Source organism: Corapipo altera, unplaced genomic scaffold (assembly GCF_003945725.1).
Source record: "Corapipo altera isolate COAL_440 unplaced genomic scaffold, ASM394572v1 113, whole genome shotgun sequence".
In the NCBI taxonomy this organism is placed as follows: Eukaryota; Metazoa; Chordata; class Aves; order Passeriformes; family Pipridae; genus Corapipo; species Corapipo altera.
This window is the reverse complement of record NW_020884895.1, coordinates 7,965,002-7,983,295: the sequence shown is the minus strand read 5'-3', so window position 1 is coordinate 7,983,295 and position 18,294 is coordinate 7,965,002. Positions and strand designations below refer to the sequence as shown.

Genomic DNA, 18,294 nt, shown 5'->3' with positions numbered 1-18,294 from the left:
GCTGTTCCAGGGTCCTTAAACAGAGGCAGATCTTTCTCTAGCAATTAAGAAACAAAAATATTATTTGATGAACTCGCTTATTTCTTGTATCTGTAGAAAAGTTACAGCAGTGGGGTGAGAAGCTTGTGATGATAAACAGTTTTCAAACAGTGAAGTACCTTTGTAGCAGCAGATCAGGGAAAGCATTTGCTTTCACCTGCTGTGTATCATGCAGCAGATTTTCCTGGGTTTATATATATATATAAAATAGGAGATTTATATATATAAAACCTGTGCATATATATATATAAAAAGCTCTGTGTGTGTTTTATATATATTGCTCATTTAGGCCTGTTTCAGTTCCTGTTCGAAATAACACCGGCGGGAGTTCACTGAGCATCGTAGAGCAGAAAAAGGGACAGGTAAAATTGGACAATGTCTCAGTTCCTCAGTCCACTCCTAAATTACACCTTCCCCAGGACTCAGGAGAGCAGTGGCAGAAGCATCTGCCCCCTGTAAACGCTAAATGTAGACAGTGCAAACATGAACTGCAGAAATGGAAAACACCTGCTGGGTTTGGTCCTTTATTTCCCTTCCTGAGGCCCCCTGCAGTCCTTGCGGTGGCACTGAGCCCTCAGAGCCCTGCAGGGCTCTCTCCAGCTCCTCTGAGGGTGGAATTCTGTCCTAACAGAATCACAGTGACAGCAGAGCAATATTCCAACCTCACAGCTGGCACTGAAAGCACTGGGCAACAGGGAAATAAATACGCTCTTCCAGCTGCAGGAGATTTGCTGGCAGCAGTTGGAAGTCCTGTCAGAACCCCTCCTGGATCTGTTGGCAGAATCAGCTCAAGTGAGCTCAGTCTACAGAGCAAACCCAGTTCCTCTCCTTGCTGTGCCCTGCCCTGAGCCTCCCTCAGGGTGCTGAGCTGAGCACCCCCTGTGACACCCTCACCTCACTTCATGTACTCCAGCCACAAACAGAAGCAATTCACAAAATAAAATACACCTGAAAACACCCAGGAAAAAGACCACTGTGGAAAAGTTAAGTCTCAGTACCTTCATTACCTGCTGTTTTCTTCCCTGGAGAGACCCCAGTGAGGACAAAGAGAGCAGCTTCCCCTTCACTTGCTCCAGAGCCTAAACAAGCTCTTGGTTCCCATAGCCTTGACTGTAGATGACACAGCCCAACTGTTTGTAGCAGGGACATGTCCTTCTCCTCTCCCCATCCCCCAGTTTGCCTTGTTCTGACCAGATCAAATTTTCCAATAGGGAAGTTCTATATGAATTGTTTTCTCTGCATTTCTAGGAAGCTTTTGTTTGCTTTACATATATTTGAGTCTAAACTCCCCAGGGAGTTGCACTGGGATAAACTCAGAGTAGATCCACAATTTTGTAACACCAAAAAACCAGGGCAGGAGCCACTCTGGAGGTAATATCCTGCTCACTCTCAGTGTCACAGAGGACTCCAGCAGGGGATGCTGAGGGCCTGTGCGTCCTCCCACTGCTCCTGCTGCCCCTGGGTGCAGAGATTCCTTCCCTGGCTGGGAGGGGAGGGTGCATCACTTACTCCTTGGCTGACATTTCATCCACCTACTTCTCATACATTTTTAAAACCAAACCTTAAACCATCCAAGTTTGAACACCATTCTTTGCTATGCTCTTTTGTACCAGAAATTGTGTATTAAACTTTTCCCAAGCTCCAAAGCAGTTGAGATGCAACTTCTTAGTGGTTTTTATGCAAGATTTAGCACCGGCATTAGTGCTGGGATTACCTTTTCTTTAAAATTAGACAATTTTTCTTAGGAACTACAGCCTGTCCTGGGGAAGAGTCTCCACCCACTTGCCAGCACAGCTGTGATAGATGGGTTGAGTTTTAAATACAGCAGAGACAGAGAGATCAATTCTGTCAGAGACTTTCAGTGAAGGAGTGGTGACATTTAACTGTTGAACGAGGCTGATCCCCAGCTCGCTCCAGGCTGCTGAGGTATTTTGTATAAGGAGAAGGGCTCACTGATTTGATTCTCAGCATCTCTGATCAACCCCCTTCTATAGAATCAGAATAAACCAGTAGATTTTTACCTGCTTTACTGCTGTCAGGGTACATGACCTGATGTTTGCAAAACACTCAGATGCAGGACCTGGGACACCAACTTCTAACAAACCTGTACAACTCAGAGGTGGTGCTGAGCATCATTTATTACTGATTCTGACCAAATCCTTCCCAGGGAGCGAGAGGAGAGTGGTGTGAGATGGTCCAAGGCACTGTGCCCTTCTCATTTAGAGCACAAGGACACAGGCAAAACAATCCTATCAGTGTAAGGGAACTGGGACTGAAGCAGCTGCTGAATGTTTTCAATAGACTTCCTGGTAATGGCTGGTACAATTTCATTAGGGCTTCTCATTTTATTTAATAAAGCACTGGATTATTTTATCTGTAATTCAGCAACAGGTGCAGGAAAACAAAAGGCACATTTCCTGATAGTGTCCACAAAGAGTCCATTCCTGCCTGGCTGGCACGGAGGCATTTGCTCTGCCATGTGTATTTTTCTGTATGTGAAAATAATGGTCACTCAGAAAAAAAATTGTTCTGTGATAAAAGACATTAGAGAGAGTTAGTTAGTAATGGCAGTGTGCAAAGGGTTTCAGTGCAAGTCGAAAGAAGGAGAGCTAACAGGACTGAGTAAACACTGATCCTGCTTTAGATAAAGAGCAAATCGTTCTCTGCAGGTGGCAACAACCATTAATCCTCATCATGTGCAACAGAAGCCAAACAATGAAAAGGCTCAGCTTGTGATCCCCAAAAGTACTCAGGAGCCTGGATCCAGTGAAGGATGTAGGCGCTTAGGAGAGAGACACTTTGGCATTTTACCTTTGCTAGTCAATAAATGGAACGTGGAGCAGAGCCCTGGGTGACTCTCACTGGCCCTCAGTAAATTCTTATTTTCTCTTTCTGGCACATGAGTCTTCAACCAGTAATTAGGTTGTTGGTTGGGAATCAGAAGATGGAGTTTTGAATTCTTTACACTGAGGGTGGGATTTAAATTACATTTCCACCCTTTTAAGCTTCCTTTTAAGTGAAAGTGCCACTACAGAATTTGTTTAAAAGTAAAGTCTACCAGGAGGCAGTGATATACCAAAAGGTTACAGAAGGTTACTGGCTCAGCTTTGGTATTTGTGGGCAGCACAAGGAGAGTCAGCTCACACCCTGCACTCCATGTTGGCTTTAGTCTCAGTTTTAGTTCCTTATCAAAGTGACCAGCAAGCCACCAACGGGGTTTTATAAATTACTGGTTCACGTGATGTAGTTTCCAGAGCCTTGCTCGTACTTTCTTTCTTCTAGTTCCCTGAAAAATTACTCGTGTCAAAGACAAGCCAAGAAACACCAACACTGCAGGGCCACCATGGGCACCAGGAAAGGTCACATCTTGTGCAGTGAAAGCACATGGTGGGCACACAAACCAAGGAACCACCACTCCTGAAAAATCCATGGATTCAACTCTACACTGTGTTCACTGGATTTTCACTGAATAATCAGAGTTGAGATTCTATAACAAGATTGCCTTCAAGTTAAAATTACTACAGAAATGTGTTTCTCCTCAACAAGAGCTTCCCAAGAACAAACCTGTTACTTTTAAGATAAGCACCTCAAATGAAGATCTAAAGCCACATTGTCTGTGCTCTTATAAGATTCCTGAAAAGGAAATGAAAACGTCTTGCAAATGGGAGACCGGTCAAGCATTTTCTTCTTTAAAAATAAAGTTAGATAAAAATAAAGTTGGTTAAATAGTTCATTAGTTACATACTCTATTAGTTAAATATTTTATTAAAAAATTTAAATCTTCATAACCACCATCCTGTCTTCCTGAGCCATGCAGCCTTTCAGGAACAGCAGCTCCACAACTGCTTGCCATTGCAAAACTCCAGCTGCTGATCCTGTGCTGACAAGGCACAAAATCTAATATAGGGCATTAAACATTCTCAGCTGGGCAACACCCAGTTAAAGGCACATCGAGGGGAGGATGCAGGCAAGGCTGTACCAGACTGGAACTCATCCCTGCAGACAAATGTGTTCCAGAGAACATTCCACAATGACCACGGTCTGCTGCCCGCTCTGCCCACGGCTGTGGTGACCATCCCTCTCCAAACTGAGTCTCCCCCAGCCCCTCACTGCTCAGGAGAGGGAGTTTTCACAATCATTTTTGCAGGAGTTCACAGTGTGTTTTGCAGGAGATCACAGTGAGCAGCTTTCCCCACTCGTGGCATCAAAATACAAACATATGCACTTGATCTCCTTGTCTTCTCCCACATGGCTCGAGGTGGCCGAGATGCCAACATCAGATTTCTTGAAATACACAAAAGTGAGGTTTAAATTGTTTTCTTCTGCTCAACAGTATAAACGGTCAGGTGGCAACGAGCTTCTGAAGCACAGCACGTCCCAAACAGGAAGGGCAGGGGAAAAGCAAAGATTCAGTTCTAACTGCAGAGGAAGAACACCCCACACTTCTCCACGGAAAGGAGCTGTATTCATTATCTGCACCTGCCCCTGTCTGAAGGAAACCTCCTGGCCCAAATCAGGCAGAAGCAACATGCAGGAACTGTAATGGTCCACACTGCTCTTCTTAAGTGACTTCTGAGGCCACAGGGAGGAGAGAGTAGAGCCCAACCCCTGCTCAGTGAGGACGCTTTCGTCAGTCACTGTTTCTTTCACAAAGTTATCAAGTTAGATTTGAAATCAGAGAGGTTTTTTTCTCTTCTTGCTTTCCCCTTTGTTCTAAAATCCTATCCTTACAGTTAAGTTCAACAACAGAATTGAAAGTATAAGCAACCAGCAGCAGGAAACAGCCTTGAAGAAGGAAGGAAACCTCATGCAAATATCTTGTTACAACAGAGGAGACGGAGCCATCACACGAGCTTTTAAAAGTGCACGAGCAGCTTTTGCAAGAGGTTTGCTGCATTATTTCACACACCTCATCCTGGAGGAGGACTCTCCTCTGTTTTCACACACAGCTGCCTGCATGCAAATACAAACTGATTTCTTAAACCCTTCTATTGCTGCCCGTGGATACAAATGCAGCCTCTTTAAATCAGGCAGGATGGGCTCAAGCCATTATTTTCAGAACATGATGTTTGTCAAGTACCTGCAAGTTTTCCTGCAAAGGAAGATCCAGCCCTTATCCAGTACTGAGTGGGAGCAGCTTTTCTGGCACGGCGAGAAGAACCTGCAAATGCCAAGTTCTGCATTTGGTTTCCAGGGCATCCCATCTTGCACCATCATTTCTCTGGGATGGAAGATGAGACGCAGTATCCAGGAGCAGAAAACAGGGGTAACCTGTGAGTAATAAGCAAACTTTCAAACCAGCTGAAAAAGGTGGTGGAGGGAAAGGGAAGCTGAGAAGTAGCCACAACATGAAACTGGGATGTAACATGGGCCACATCCATGGGCCACCCTGCTCCACTAGGCATGGATCTGACATAGTCTGGACATCACACACCCACTGGGATTTTTATCAGCAGAAAAATATATCTAAACTGTCCCTGTCCCCTCTTGGTTGCTCATTTCTACCATCCAGGCATCTCCCAATACAGGCCAGTAGAGTATTTTCTGCTGTCATAAAGACAGACATGAACACAGACAAACCAAAACATCCAAACAGCTCCCACTGGGAAAATCATTTTCACTGCTTTGCCTTGGGTTAGAACTCAGAAGAAGAAAACTACTCTTGAAGGCATTAGCCTTCAGATACTTGTGGGTGGACTGAGTATTCAGAAGGTGCAATACCCTCTCAGGTGTAAACAGCTTCTTATTATACTCCAGTTTGTGCAACAATCCTGGGAAAAGTGGTTTGGACAAGTAACTATTGCCAGTGTGAATGCTGCTGGAGATTACTTGAAGCTCTCACGTTTTTCACAGTACTGATCACTTTTTTTTTTCCCTGTGAAGTTATTTAATCCTTCAGATGAACCATGGAAGGAGAAAGGGAAAATAAAAAGGGGGGGAAAAAAAATCTCTACTTATATCTGAATTTAATTCCAGAGAGTTAGTTGCTTTCAGAGAAAGTCCTTCCAGCCACTTGACACTTGTATACATCAAACAATGCCCAAAGGGAGCATCCTGTGCTCTCTGCTATGCAGCCAAGTCCCGAGGGTTCTGAGGGCTCCCGCTGAAGCGCCCTCACCTCCCACCATCGCCTTCCCCCCCACCCCACACACACATAACACGTTTAGAACCCAAAGCGTTTCTCTGCCACATCCATAAGTATTTGGGAGCCCCAGGGCTCTGAGGTACCACGGGGCGCTTCGTCTCCCTCGGCCAGGGGATCAGACACAAGGGGGTTGCGTGGTGCTATATGTGCTACATGTTATCTGTTAGATGTGTGATGTGTGTTGTGTTACGTTTCCCTGGACACGATCCCGCCCCGTCCCGCCCCGTCCCGCCCGGTCCCCGCCGGGGAGGAGGCGATGGCGCGGGACAGGAGCGGCGGCCGCAGGTGGGTGCCGGGGCCGGGCGTGGGGAGCAGGAGCAGCCCCTCGGAGCCCCCTCCGCCGCCTCCTTCCCTCCCTGTGCCTGCGGGGAGCAGCAGGATCCCGCCGGGAGGGCCGGGGGCAGCGGCCGGGAGCGCCCGGGAGGAGGCGCGGGCAGCGCCGGTCCCTCCGTGCGCAGGGTGCGGGTTGTGCCCGCAGCCGGGTCCGCACAGCCTGGATGGTGATTCCGCGTTACAATATATAAGTTATTGTTATTATTATTATTATTATACACTTACCGAGCGGGACCGTGTTCTCGTGCAGGTTTCCTTTTCCGCGGACAGGAGCGCAGCGTCCGGTACGTGAAGACGAAACATGGACGGAATTAAGTCGTTCTGTGAGACGTATCAGGTGTTAGAGGATGCACTTGAGCCGATAAAGGGTGAAGCGCTGAGCCCAGGTAGGCTTGTAAACACGTATCTGTGTATCTGTTCATACTTCTCAAGCTGTACTGCCAAGGACTTCTAGTTGCTCCAACTCTGCCTTTCAGGACACACGAACTCAATCGTGCACTAACTCCAGTGTTCAATGACTGGCAAGTGGGTGACAAAACACAGCTGTCTATTTAAATCCAGCTGATAACACAGAGCCTAGAGAGGCAACTCCTCTTTACTTCTGCTCTTCTCTGCTCTCGCTGAGGTCACTGATGCCATCCTGCTTCTTCAAGGAAAGAGAAGCAAGCATGGAAAGCTTTGTCTAATTTGTCTTGCTGATTTACATGAAGCCATCCTGTGTTCATTTTCCTTAGGAATTAACACACAGAAAAGAGTTATCATAAGGAAACTTACGGAAGTCCGAAGGAAAACCAGCTCTTCTGAGGTGTCTGTCATTGTAGCACTCACATTGTTTAAAGGTGAACAAAAGAGGCCAGTCACTAATGAAGCCTGTGTGTTTTGGATTGCCTCGGAGTTCCAGGACTTTGGAAAAGGATGGGCTGCATTGATGCTTTTTCTGCTTTCAGGACACTTCTGCAGTCTCAATTTCTCACAGGTTGTATGAGCATCACGAACTGTGAGGCCACACTGCAATATCTCTTGTACAATTTCAGTAATTGTCTAATTTCTTCAAAATGTGTAGGAGCTCTGAACCTCCATCCCTCCACCCAGCAGCACAGAAAGACCTCTTTGCTTTCTAAAGGAAAGGAGCACAGTCACCCTTATTTCCTAAACCTTTCCTTGGGACAGCAACTAGAAAAGTAACTTATGGCTATGTTGACCTGGTAACTCTCAAAAATGTAATTCGAAGAACATAAAATTTAAACACTTGTTGGCAATTTAATGATGTGTTAGTGAAGTTATTTACTCTTAATTAAGGAGCCTGGAAAACTCAGAGTAAATTGGGTACTTGCTATGATGGAGAATTAACTAACTGGTAGAGGTACCGAGAAATAAATTTTTTTTAACTTTTTCCTTTTCAGAGATGAAGCACTGTGCCCTGTGACACTTATCTTTGCTGTCTTCACCACTGGAGGATGGCTGCCAGACTCTGTGAAAATGGTTCTGGTCGGTACCACTGCACCCACGGCAACCAAACTCTTGAAACCAGCTGCGTGTTGCTCCTGATCATGCTCGGAAAAGTCTTCCTCGATTTCTTCATGTTGCAAGTCAAGCCAAAAAACGTGAAAGCCAGTTTTATGGGATACTTTTGCATTTCAGTGGCACTTCTCGATCTCACGCTGCTGCTGATCTTCTGTTTCATTTTCTGTTTCGAGGACTTTGCGCTCTGGGGGATGCGGTTCACCAAGTACCACATCTGCCTCTTCACCCAGATCACCTCTCTCACCTGCGGAATTCTGCACTACCCCGTGTACCTCGTGGCTGCTCTGGACTATTACACCACTGTCTCCCAGACATCCCAGTTCTCTAAAAGAGGCCAGAAATTACTGTACGTGTTCGCTGTGGTGGTTATATGGATTTCAGGGTTTTTCTGTATTCTGAAAGTTCCCGCTGTCTATGAAGAGCTGGAAATTCAGAAGAGTGTCTCTCCTTACCAGTGCCCTGTCTCTGCCAGCCTGCAGAGCTACTCAGTCTCGTGTGCCATGGTGCTGCTCCTGGGCACTGCTCTCCTGGCTCGCTGGAAGGAGGTGGTGACCACCCTGCTGTCTGCCAGGCTCGTCTCCATCTCCAGTCAGCCTGCTTTGATGTTCTCCTACACGTCCAACACCACCACCTGCTTTAAGTGGCAGCTCCTGAGCAGACTCCTCATCTGCTTTCTTGGCACTTGGGCACCTTTAGTTGTTCTCCAGGTCCTGGTTGTGTTCCTGGGAGCGCAGATTCCGGCCTACGTGGACATGAACGTGCCCTGGCTGTACTTCATCAACAGCTTCCTCCTGGCAGCCGTGTACTGGTGCCGGTGCCAGGAGGTCGAGCTGGCAGAGGGGACGTGGAGCTCAGACCCGTTTGTCAGCTGGAAATTCTGCTTTGTGCCGTTTGACAATGAAAACACAGAGCCAGCTGATGAGCCGGGTGTGGTGATTGTCATCTGTTGATGAGCTGCTGGCTGGAAAGGCTGCAATAAGTGTGGGCGCTGAGGTTCTGTGGCTGGGTCCTTACAGACAACACAAGGAAACAGCTCCAGAGCTACACTCCATGGAAAAAAGTCCAATATTGTAGTGAATGTTGCACTGGAGTGCAGGACACTGGTCCCAGTGCACTGCAAGCACTGTCAGTTCACGGGATTCAACCTCAGATTACATGTTTAAAAGACCACTGCTTATATAAACCAAGTTTTCTGTTAAACCTCATGTTTATGACAGAATTTTACATTTCCTTTACATGGAATGATCTCAGGTTTTACAGTACAAAATGGAATAAAGTCTTCAAGGCTGGAGCTACATGCAGGTGCTGATCCAAAGTTCAAACAACTTCTGTGATTTTTTTGAAGTGCATTTTCTTCTTAAAGTCTGGCTTTGTGTCAGCTTGATTGAAGTTAAGGGTTGCTGTCTAACAAGAAATAAATTTTTTTAGTTAATGTAAAGCTACAGCTCCTACAGAAACAGAAACTTTACATGGTACAAAACCAGTGCAAGATGTGCAACTTCCACAGCCACAGGAGAGGTGCTGAAGCTTCGCTGTTTCTTTGCTGCTGCTCCTGTAATGTATAAGTACATATTAAAAATTAAATTACTACAGTCAGAGATCTAAGCAACAAGGTTAATTGCTATATATAAATACATGCCCAAGGCTAAAGAATGGCTTAAATTAAAATACAGTTTATTTTGAAGTCAAAATTACTTTAAAATAGTTAAATATGAAGGGTGACTATGGTAGGGAAAGAATTAGTCAGGCTTCGAGCAAAAATACTCTTAATTTCCGAATTCTTACAGTTTTATAAAGGACTTGGTTTAATTTTGTAGAAGAGAAATAAATGATACACAACCAAAGCAGACAAATGAAAGTAGCATTTATTTCTGAAGCACTGAACTCACAATACAATGTTGTATTGGAAGAGAAACTAAACGATGCTGTAGGTTGGTTAATCATTCCCCCAGACCCACAGGGAACAATGATTTCACACAAGAATACTCATTAAGAAAACTCTGCAGATAACAAAAGGTGCAATTACAAGCAAGTTTAAGCAGCATAGTATAAGGTGCTTTGTTTCAGCATTTGTAGGATGGATTTACCCATTAACAGACAGATTAAAGAAGTTTCACTTCTACAGATCATAACAAATGAGAGAATCTAAAATTCATTCACATGCTAGTTGGTAATAGGAAAGTGCTTCTTAAAAATGACTCACAAAGTGAAGATCATACTTTTACATAATTCACTGTGTGCTCTTCCACTGTAAAATTTAAATTTTTGGGTTATAATTTACACTATTATATATCAATTATAGAGATAGATTTAATTGCAGAATTTAACGCTATGTGGGCTAAATTTTCTTATAAAAGAATATTCCAATATTTCACTCCATAAGAATACACAATCACATCTGAATCATAAATTAATCTTACATTTCTGAAACATATTAAAGTCTGATTATTTTCTTTTTATTACTTCACCCCACATAGTGCTTCTTTCACCCACAGTCTGGGGTAAATTCCTTTGAGGCTTCCATGATGTAATCAAAAGGACACAAGCATTTTTCAGGAGTAGAAAGTGGTTTGGGGGGAAAATCTGTTAAAAAGGCCATCAAAAGGACAGTAAGTGATCAAAAACTGAATTTTAAAACTAGTGCAATAAGAGGAGGCAACACTTAGCAACATATTTTGAAGTGTTTGGCACCACAAATTATTTCATTTTTTTCTGCTGGAAAACGGACTTGGAGGAAATTCTACTTCCATGTTAAAAGTGGGAAAGCACGTACAATGTTAACTGGAAAAACAACCTTAACCAATCACTCCCTGCTCTCTCAAACTGCAGTTGCTGTCAGTTAGTGCAGGAGATGCTATAGGATAAACCATGGCTAAACACAAGGCTTTGACACAGCATTTCTTCAGGTTTTATATAAATTGGACACCCACTGAAATGGGGCTGACAAAATATTTACAAAACCTAATTCCATTTAAAAACCAGCAAATACCTCAAATACAGTAATGCACCAGGCATTTCAGAAGATCATGAAATAACTAATTCCTACAGACTAGGCAGGCAGGGGGAAATTCCTCATTTAAAATTAATTTAACACCAGATGAAGGCAAAGTTATTTTCCAGTCCATTTCAGGTGTGTTTTCCATGGTCTCTGATTCACAAACATACACAGAACTGGAACTGCAACAAGCTGGGTGAGGCTGTTGAGGTGTTTTATTTATCAGTGTGGTTCAGCTGCCCAACCCCTAATTAAAGTTCACACAACATGGCAGAATTGCCAGAGTTGCTGCAGTGCTCCCAAAGCCATCTGAAGTTTTTAAAATGCTATGTTTTTTTTCACAGGGAATCCACAACATGCAGCCAAAACAAACGTTAATGGGTTGATGTTACTGTTAAATTTATTCTTCCATACTTTTAGGGGAAAGTGCCAAAGAGCATCAGCCTTTAGGCTGTTGTGGCAGCAGTGGCACTGCAGCTCTCCACAGAGCATCTACTGGGGTGTCTGAGCCTGAGTCAGTATTTTAAAACATATTATGGTACCTCTCTTTGTAAGCCCACTTCCATCCTTGTTATTCATGGAGGGAGATACCAGTTGTGCAGTGATCTCCATCCTATTTATTGCCTTCCTAGGGATTATGGCTTTTCCTCTGTGCATTTTCTTTAACACCTGGTGCCTCTGGGCTGTCCCAACACTGATCCCTGGATCCAGCCATGAAGCCCTGGACCATGTTCCTCTCTAGAACAGGGTGACAGTTTCACTGCCAGGAAGGACAGAAACCCCGAAATAAAAGAACTGCAGACAACCACTGCTGCATCTCCTCTGTACATGAGCCTTACACATTTCAAATACTTTACAGCCTTTAATTCTTATAGGATTATTTGATATTAATGGTAAGAGCAGCTGAAGTGTTAACTCTTAATGAGAAACTTCTGTACTTTCCTCATATAAAGAATGTCTTACAAATCAACACTGATTGTAATGAGATATTCTATGTCTTTTCAACTCTGAGTATTTGGCACTAAATGATAAAGCCCTTCATCCTTACACCTTTCCTGATCAGTACTGGTTTGCTCCCTCTGTGACACAAAGACTACTTAAAAATGAAGCTGAGTGTGCAGAATCTCTTACTGTTCTTTCCAAAAATGACTTTGCAAAAGGCTGCCAGAGGATGGGAATATCCTGGCAAGGTAGTGGAGGACAACATAAGCCTTCCCACAGGCTGCCTGGGCTTCATCCACAGGGCAGATACACCTCAGGAATCAATTACATCTCTGCTTGGAGCCTAATCCCATAATCAGCACACATACCCTCATTTAGGACTAGGAACAACACTACAAGCCTCTCAACAACCCTATGAACCAACACAGTGCTTTTAAAACACAATTAGAATGCTCCTTAAGTGTTATGTATTGCACTTAAACATTATTTATGATCATTATTCTATGAATGTACAATTCTGCTCAAGTTATAATTACTTGAAGAGGAAAAATCTTTTTAAGTCTCTTTTTTGTAGCTCCTTGCTGTACAGAGTTATTTTGGATAATTTAGAAGGAATATATGCTGAAAGTTTAACATGTTTTAACTTGAAATCTGTTCACAACACTGACTCCCAGAACCACACTCTGGAAAAGTTAGATCCACAGCTAAAAAAGCTGGAATATGAGCTTCCTATATACCTGCAATGAAAAACATATTCACGACTTTGAACTTTTGCTTTTTTCCTTCCACATCACTGTAAGGGATCAGTAAATACTGCACACAGCCTTCAAGGGAACGAGCAGGTGTGTGTGGGTTTTAATGCTGAGGTTACACAAACCTACACAGCTTAAGGTGGGGCCTTGAGCACATGTGAAAGCGCTGACCACGAGACCCAGGGGATAAAGCAGGACACAGCTGGCACTTGTCTGGCCCAGAATCACCACCTCTTGTTTAAATGTCAGTATTTGCAAAGCCATCCAGGGGATGTAACTACACAGAACTGATCAGGTCTAAATAAATTCTCAAGACTAAAGGCAAATTCTTTTAAAATTAACCTAATTTAGGGTTATCTTAAATGAGCTAAGCATTAAATGAGTTTAAATTTCTTTCTCCTCACAATATTTCCTGTCTCAAACTGCAGCCCACTGAGCAAGAATGACTTGAAAATTAATTCACTACAAGCAACTAACATCTTACATTGAAATTACTCATTTATAGCTCTGCTCATACCTGTTCTACTCAGCACTGAACAGAAACAACATATTGAAAACAAAATACTCTGAAATGTTAGTTTGTCTCCATCTCTAATAAACTAATTAAGTTGAACATTAAAAAAAGTATCCTAGATTGATTGTTTTGCAGAGTCATTATCTGCAGCCTGGAACAATCGATGAGTAGAAGTTTGGTTAATGATAACAACTGTATTTCTAAATATATGCTAATAGGACATCTGTATGCAATATGGTGAGAAAATAACCCTGCAAGCTTTTTTATACATGCTTAGTTTGAATGAACTTGAGTAGTCTCAATAGAATCAGAACTACTCGTTATAAATTATGTGGATGCCTAATTATCTGCAAAACCACAACTCCTAAAACAGGTGTCACCGAATTCTCTGATCATTCAGAGCTCTGCACTTGTCAGTGTGTAAGAAATCTGTTAAGCTGTTGAGCTGGAAGTTCCTGCAATGATACAGTGATATTAAAATGAGAACAGTCACCTGGAATAGGCATTAGTTTTAGCTGGCATGCCAGGCAGTGACACACTACACCCAGCCCAGTCTCATGAGAAACTTCCATTCAACCCACACCTTTCCTAATGTTTCCTTACAGCTGTCACAGACCTGCTCAAAATACTTGGGTTTATCCTATTCCTTTCCTCTTGCTGCTACATCTGCACTTAGGGTAGATGCCATCTTTCTATCCAAAAGGCTGGATTACTACCTGTGATTTGTCCAAAAAGAAGTCAGGGGGTAAAAAAAAAAAAATATTTTCACAGGAAAGAAATGAGGAAATGGATGTTTTCAGGACATAAACCTTCCATTTAAGATATCTCATAGATAAAAACCTAGCAAAGGTTCTATCTGCCATCCAGAACTTCATTTCTGGAAAAAATATGATGGATTAATGGGTAAAGAAGGGATTTACAAAACTGTCTGTCTAAAAACCCTTCAAACACTCTCTGGTGATCCAGGACAAGGTGGCCAAGCTTCCTCACCAGAGTTCCCTGCTCCTGCTGCAAAGCTCAGTGATGTGAGCCATATGAAGCAGGGGAGGCTGAGCACCCATTTTGATCATTCCTGTGTATTTCTTTAAAACCACAAATAAACCCTGAAGCTGAGACAAGTGTAATAATTCTAATTCTACTTTATGAAATCTTGACAGCCACATTCAGTCCAGTGCTCTGTAAAAGGGTTTGCCCTGAGCTAATGCTGCAGGTTGCATTCAGGAGAAGGGCAGGATGGGGACTACTCGAGAAAAAGGAAGGGAAAAAGCCATGCAAAATACCTCCCTTCTGAGCAAAGATCCCACAACAGCCTGCATTTCTTCCCATAGGAATTGAAATACTGCAGGGACTACTGTGAGATGTAGCCCACAACAGCAGAAGTCTGAATACAGAAAGCAAAACCCCAGGAAATAAAGCTAATTAAAAGGATTTCTTGTAGATACATCCAGTGGGAGCAAGTGCTAAAAACCAGTCAATTAAAACCTGCAATACTTCCTCTTTTGCAAGGGGGTCCAGCCTAATGTGTGGGAAAGCCATGGGAAATGGTAGTATAAGCCTGGGAAAACCTCACCTATCTGAACAGCAAAAAGTGGTTGGTATGTAAAATGGTTCTGGAGGACTATTAGTCTAAGTATTAGATTGCTTTTTTGAGTAAATTCAAAAGCTTCTGAAGTAGTCTTCAGTTGCACTTGGAAATTTTCCAGCCTATTTTCACATACAAGTGTGCCTTTTTTTTTTAACTGATTTTATTGACACAGCTATGCTGGCAAACACTCCCACAGCAGTGCAGTTCTACCAGCACAGGTTGGTACAGCTGTGTCTGCTTTTAAGTTCCAGTTTCATACCAAAATAAGTGAGGGAGAAAAAAACTTCCAATCTGCAGAAGGCCCACATTCTTAGTTGCTGCATTCAAAAATATTTAAAGCACAACTCACTATCTGTGGCTCTCCCAAACCCACAGGGAATGTCATGCACCAGAAGAACAGGAACAGATGTGCCTTTCTGGGGTCTGCTCTGAGCTCCTGGCACCTGGCAGTGAGTTGGACAAACACAAGCTGGAGGAGCTCTCCTGAAAGCTGCCTAATAAAGCAAAATTAAAACAGCCATGAAATTCTCATGCATGTAACACTGATTAACTGCAGGTCTAAATAAGACTCCTAAGTTCACGTTTTCTAATATGCCTTAAGCCATTATCAAACCACACTTACGTAGCCCTACTTTTTACACTGCCTAAGAACAGTACAATCAGAAGACAGATTAAAAATTAGCCAGTGAACTTTCCGTATAAAAATAATAAAACTTTTAGACAAAAGCCAAAGGATAAATATCTAAGATATCTTTAGTCTTCAATTAGCTCATCAAAACAGAACATATCCTTTAGAACATATGTTACAGATATGCTACACTGTGTATCTTACAGAAATGCTACAAATGGGAACACGCTGTCTCCATCATTTGAACATCTTTCAGATGAACACTGCCAAATGTTGGACCTTCAACTAAGAAGTTTATTTTACAACAGTAATCGAAGACAGAAAAAACAAATTAGAAAGTGCTTAGCAACTTCCCTCCAAAATAAACCCAGGCATCAATTCCTTCTCTAAAGCCTTTGGTGACATTTAGACAAGAGCTCTCACCACATACCAATGTGTAACAGCAATGGGTTGTCCTAACTTGGAGCTTCAGTGGTTAATAAAAATATTGATAATATCTGCTATTATAACTGTAAGCTCAAACAGTTGTAATTAAAAACAATTATTGATGTTGATCTCCAGAAGATAAGGATAGAAAGTCTGTTAGTGGAAACAAAGTAATAGTCTAATTAAAGGAAAATGAAGCACAGATTTTTCTGTAATCCCAATTTACTCTTTAAAGTCATCAGTTAAATATTATACATAATAATACACAAACCTGCCTTTCAGCCAGTGTATGTGCATTGACTCCTTTTGATCTAGGGCAGCAGTTCTCAAACTTCAGGTCAGTTCCTCTTTTTGCAGGAATACTTTACAGTCCTCCCAAATACCTCCTTACACAATCACATATAATGCATTAATTTGCATAAAATACAAAATACATTATTTGCAGACACGTACACATATTTAATTCAAATATACACAACAACTACCAGCACACGTACCCTTCTTTCCCTGCACAAGAGTTTAGGGATCCAGGTCTGTACACAAGGGGAGTGGAGCTGCAAAAGGGAGGGCACAGAAGGTACAAAATACATCCATGAACATCCGTGCACAGGTGATGGAGAAGCAAAGGCCAAGAAGGTGCTGCTGCCTCAGAGCTCAGGCAGCTCCCAAGGGCATCAGAAGCTGGGGAAACACGTGTTTGTTCCACAAAGAGTGTGAGAAGGAAGATGGTGAGAGACACTAAAATCCCACTGCCTAAGTCTGCAGCATCCAAGACAAAATCTCCTGCCAGAGGGACAAAGCAGGGCCCTTGGAGATTTCTCCTAGAGCTGCCCAGTGTTGGTGTTCCTTCTGCTGCCCCACAGCTCTGGGCTCCCTCATGCCAGCAGCAGCTGCTCCTACAGCGAGCTCTGAAGGGGCCTCATGGAGCAATGCCCTGTGCTCCTTCCTCAGACTCCTGCAAGCCCAGCTCACACTGGCCAGGGGACAAACAAAGGTGCTTGGGAGCTTCCAGTGGGCCAATGGGAATGCACCACAGGGAAAGACATGTCAGAAGAGGTATCAGTTAAAAGAACATCTGAGCTATACTGTCCCTTCTCTGTCTCCAGCCTCTCCAGTGACTTGTCTCAACACTGTTTCTGGCTGCAGCGTTCAGCCCCTCACACCCAGGCATTTGGGAACCTGAACCCTGAGGGCTCACACACCTCCTCAGGGCCCACTCTGAACCCCCATTTGAGAACTGCTGGTCTAGCTTAACTAGCAGCATGTGAAACTACAAACCTAACACTTAATGCCCCCTTAGTGCATAGCAGCATTCAAAGAGTAAAGTAACATGTGCTTCAGTTACCTCTGGCAGGAGTGTCAGTAGCCTGATCACGAGGATTTTGATGAGACATCTATAAGGTTTATAGTATTTTACAGACTTCAAGAAAATACTATAGTGGCAGAGATGAGGGTAAGCCAGCTGCCAACCTACCCCTTACAAACAATTAGCTCAAGACTAAAAGAAACTCAGAGAGCACAACTAAATGCATAGCATTTTACTGGTACTAGTGCTTCCACAGGGCCTGTGGACACTTCTGTCAGTTCAGTCCAAACACTGCTGTATGTGGGAAAAAAATCTTTCAGATTACAGCAACACAATCTAAAAGGAGTTTAGATTGGGGTGGGGGCTGGGGTGTTAACCTTAAACTCATAAGATGAAGTACATGATGGGGAATATTTAACCTATCACAGCGTATTTCACTCCATGTTTTTACATGAAAAACTTCAACTCAAAGTATTACTCGGGCTTTACCATGAACCTATTAGTTGTTGGAAACTACAGAGGGCTACTTGGTATAATCAAAGGAACGTTTTTAAGTCTTTAGGTGGGGAAAACCCCATCAATTTAACAAAACATCACAGTAACACTCATGCCACAGTGAAGATGTTGGCATATTACTGTCAGTTCTGTCACTGAGAAACTGTTGTTTAAACCTTCATGTTCACCTCCTAGGATTCCTTCAAGGAATTGATACGTGCACAGATTTTCAACGCAGGTCCAAGCTTAATATTCATTGCACTCATTAGGTGATCCTCCTTCAACAAAAGGAGAGCTTGTCCATCAATTTCTTGTGCTCTAAATTCATCTGCAATATCTTGACAACCTAAAAGGCAACAAAAATAGATTTATTTGGTTAGAAATGTGCATTCTTAGATGCAATGATTCTGTCCACACTAGAGCTTTTCAGCTACACCTTTTCCAGCACTCATCCCTTTAGCTTGCAGAACCTGAGGTATATGCAAGAGTTCAATATTATGTTGGGGACTTCTCAGATAATCTGAAAGTAATTTCTAATACAGCCTCTAATTACACTGTAACTCGCTGGGAAATTCAATCAAGAATTGAAATTTCATTATAAGGAACAACC

The 18,294-nt window shown here is 43.0% G+C and overlaps 2 protein-coding genes across 7 annotated transcripts in view; one reads left to right on the top strand and one right to left on the bottom strand.

Moving 5' to 3' along the window:
* Positions 1–6,429: 6,429 nt before the first annotated feature.
* GPR160 (G protein-coupled receptor 160) lies at positions 6,430–9,479 on the top strand. The gene is made up of 3 exons (XM_027647290.1): positions 6,430–6,469; positions 6,768–6,903; positions 7,921–9,479. The coding sequence occupies exon 3, from the start codon at positions 7,975–7,977 to the stop codon at positions 8,989–8,991; it is 1,017 nt and encodes a 338-aa protein (XP_027503091.1). The 5' UTR covers positions 6,430–6,469; positions 6,768–6,903; positions 7,921–7,974; the 3' UTR covers positions 8,992–9,479.
* PHC3 (polyhomeotic homolog 3) overlaps positions 9,390–18,294 on the bottom strand; it is a 29,748-nt gene continuing 20,843 nt past the window's right edge. For 4 of the 6 annotated variants that reach the window (XM_027647283.1, XM_027647285.1, XM_027647286.1 and 1 more), the window contains one exon: positions 9,889–18,030. In XM_027647283.1, the coding sequence (XP_027503084.1) occupies positions 17,876–18,030 (155 nt within the window). In that variant the 3' untranslated portion in view covers positions 9,889–17,875. Of the gene's footprint in view, positions 9,446–9,888; positions 18,031–18,294 lie in introns of those variants that run through there. The other 2 variants (XM_027647284.1, XR_003528360.1) reach the window with 2 other exon arrangements.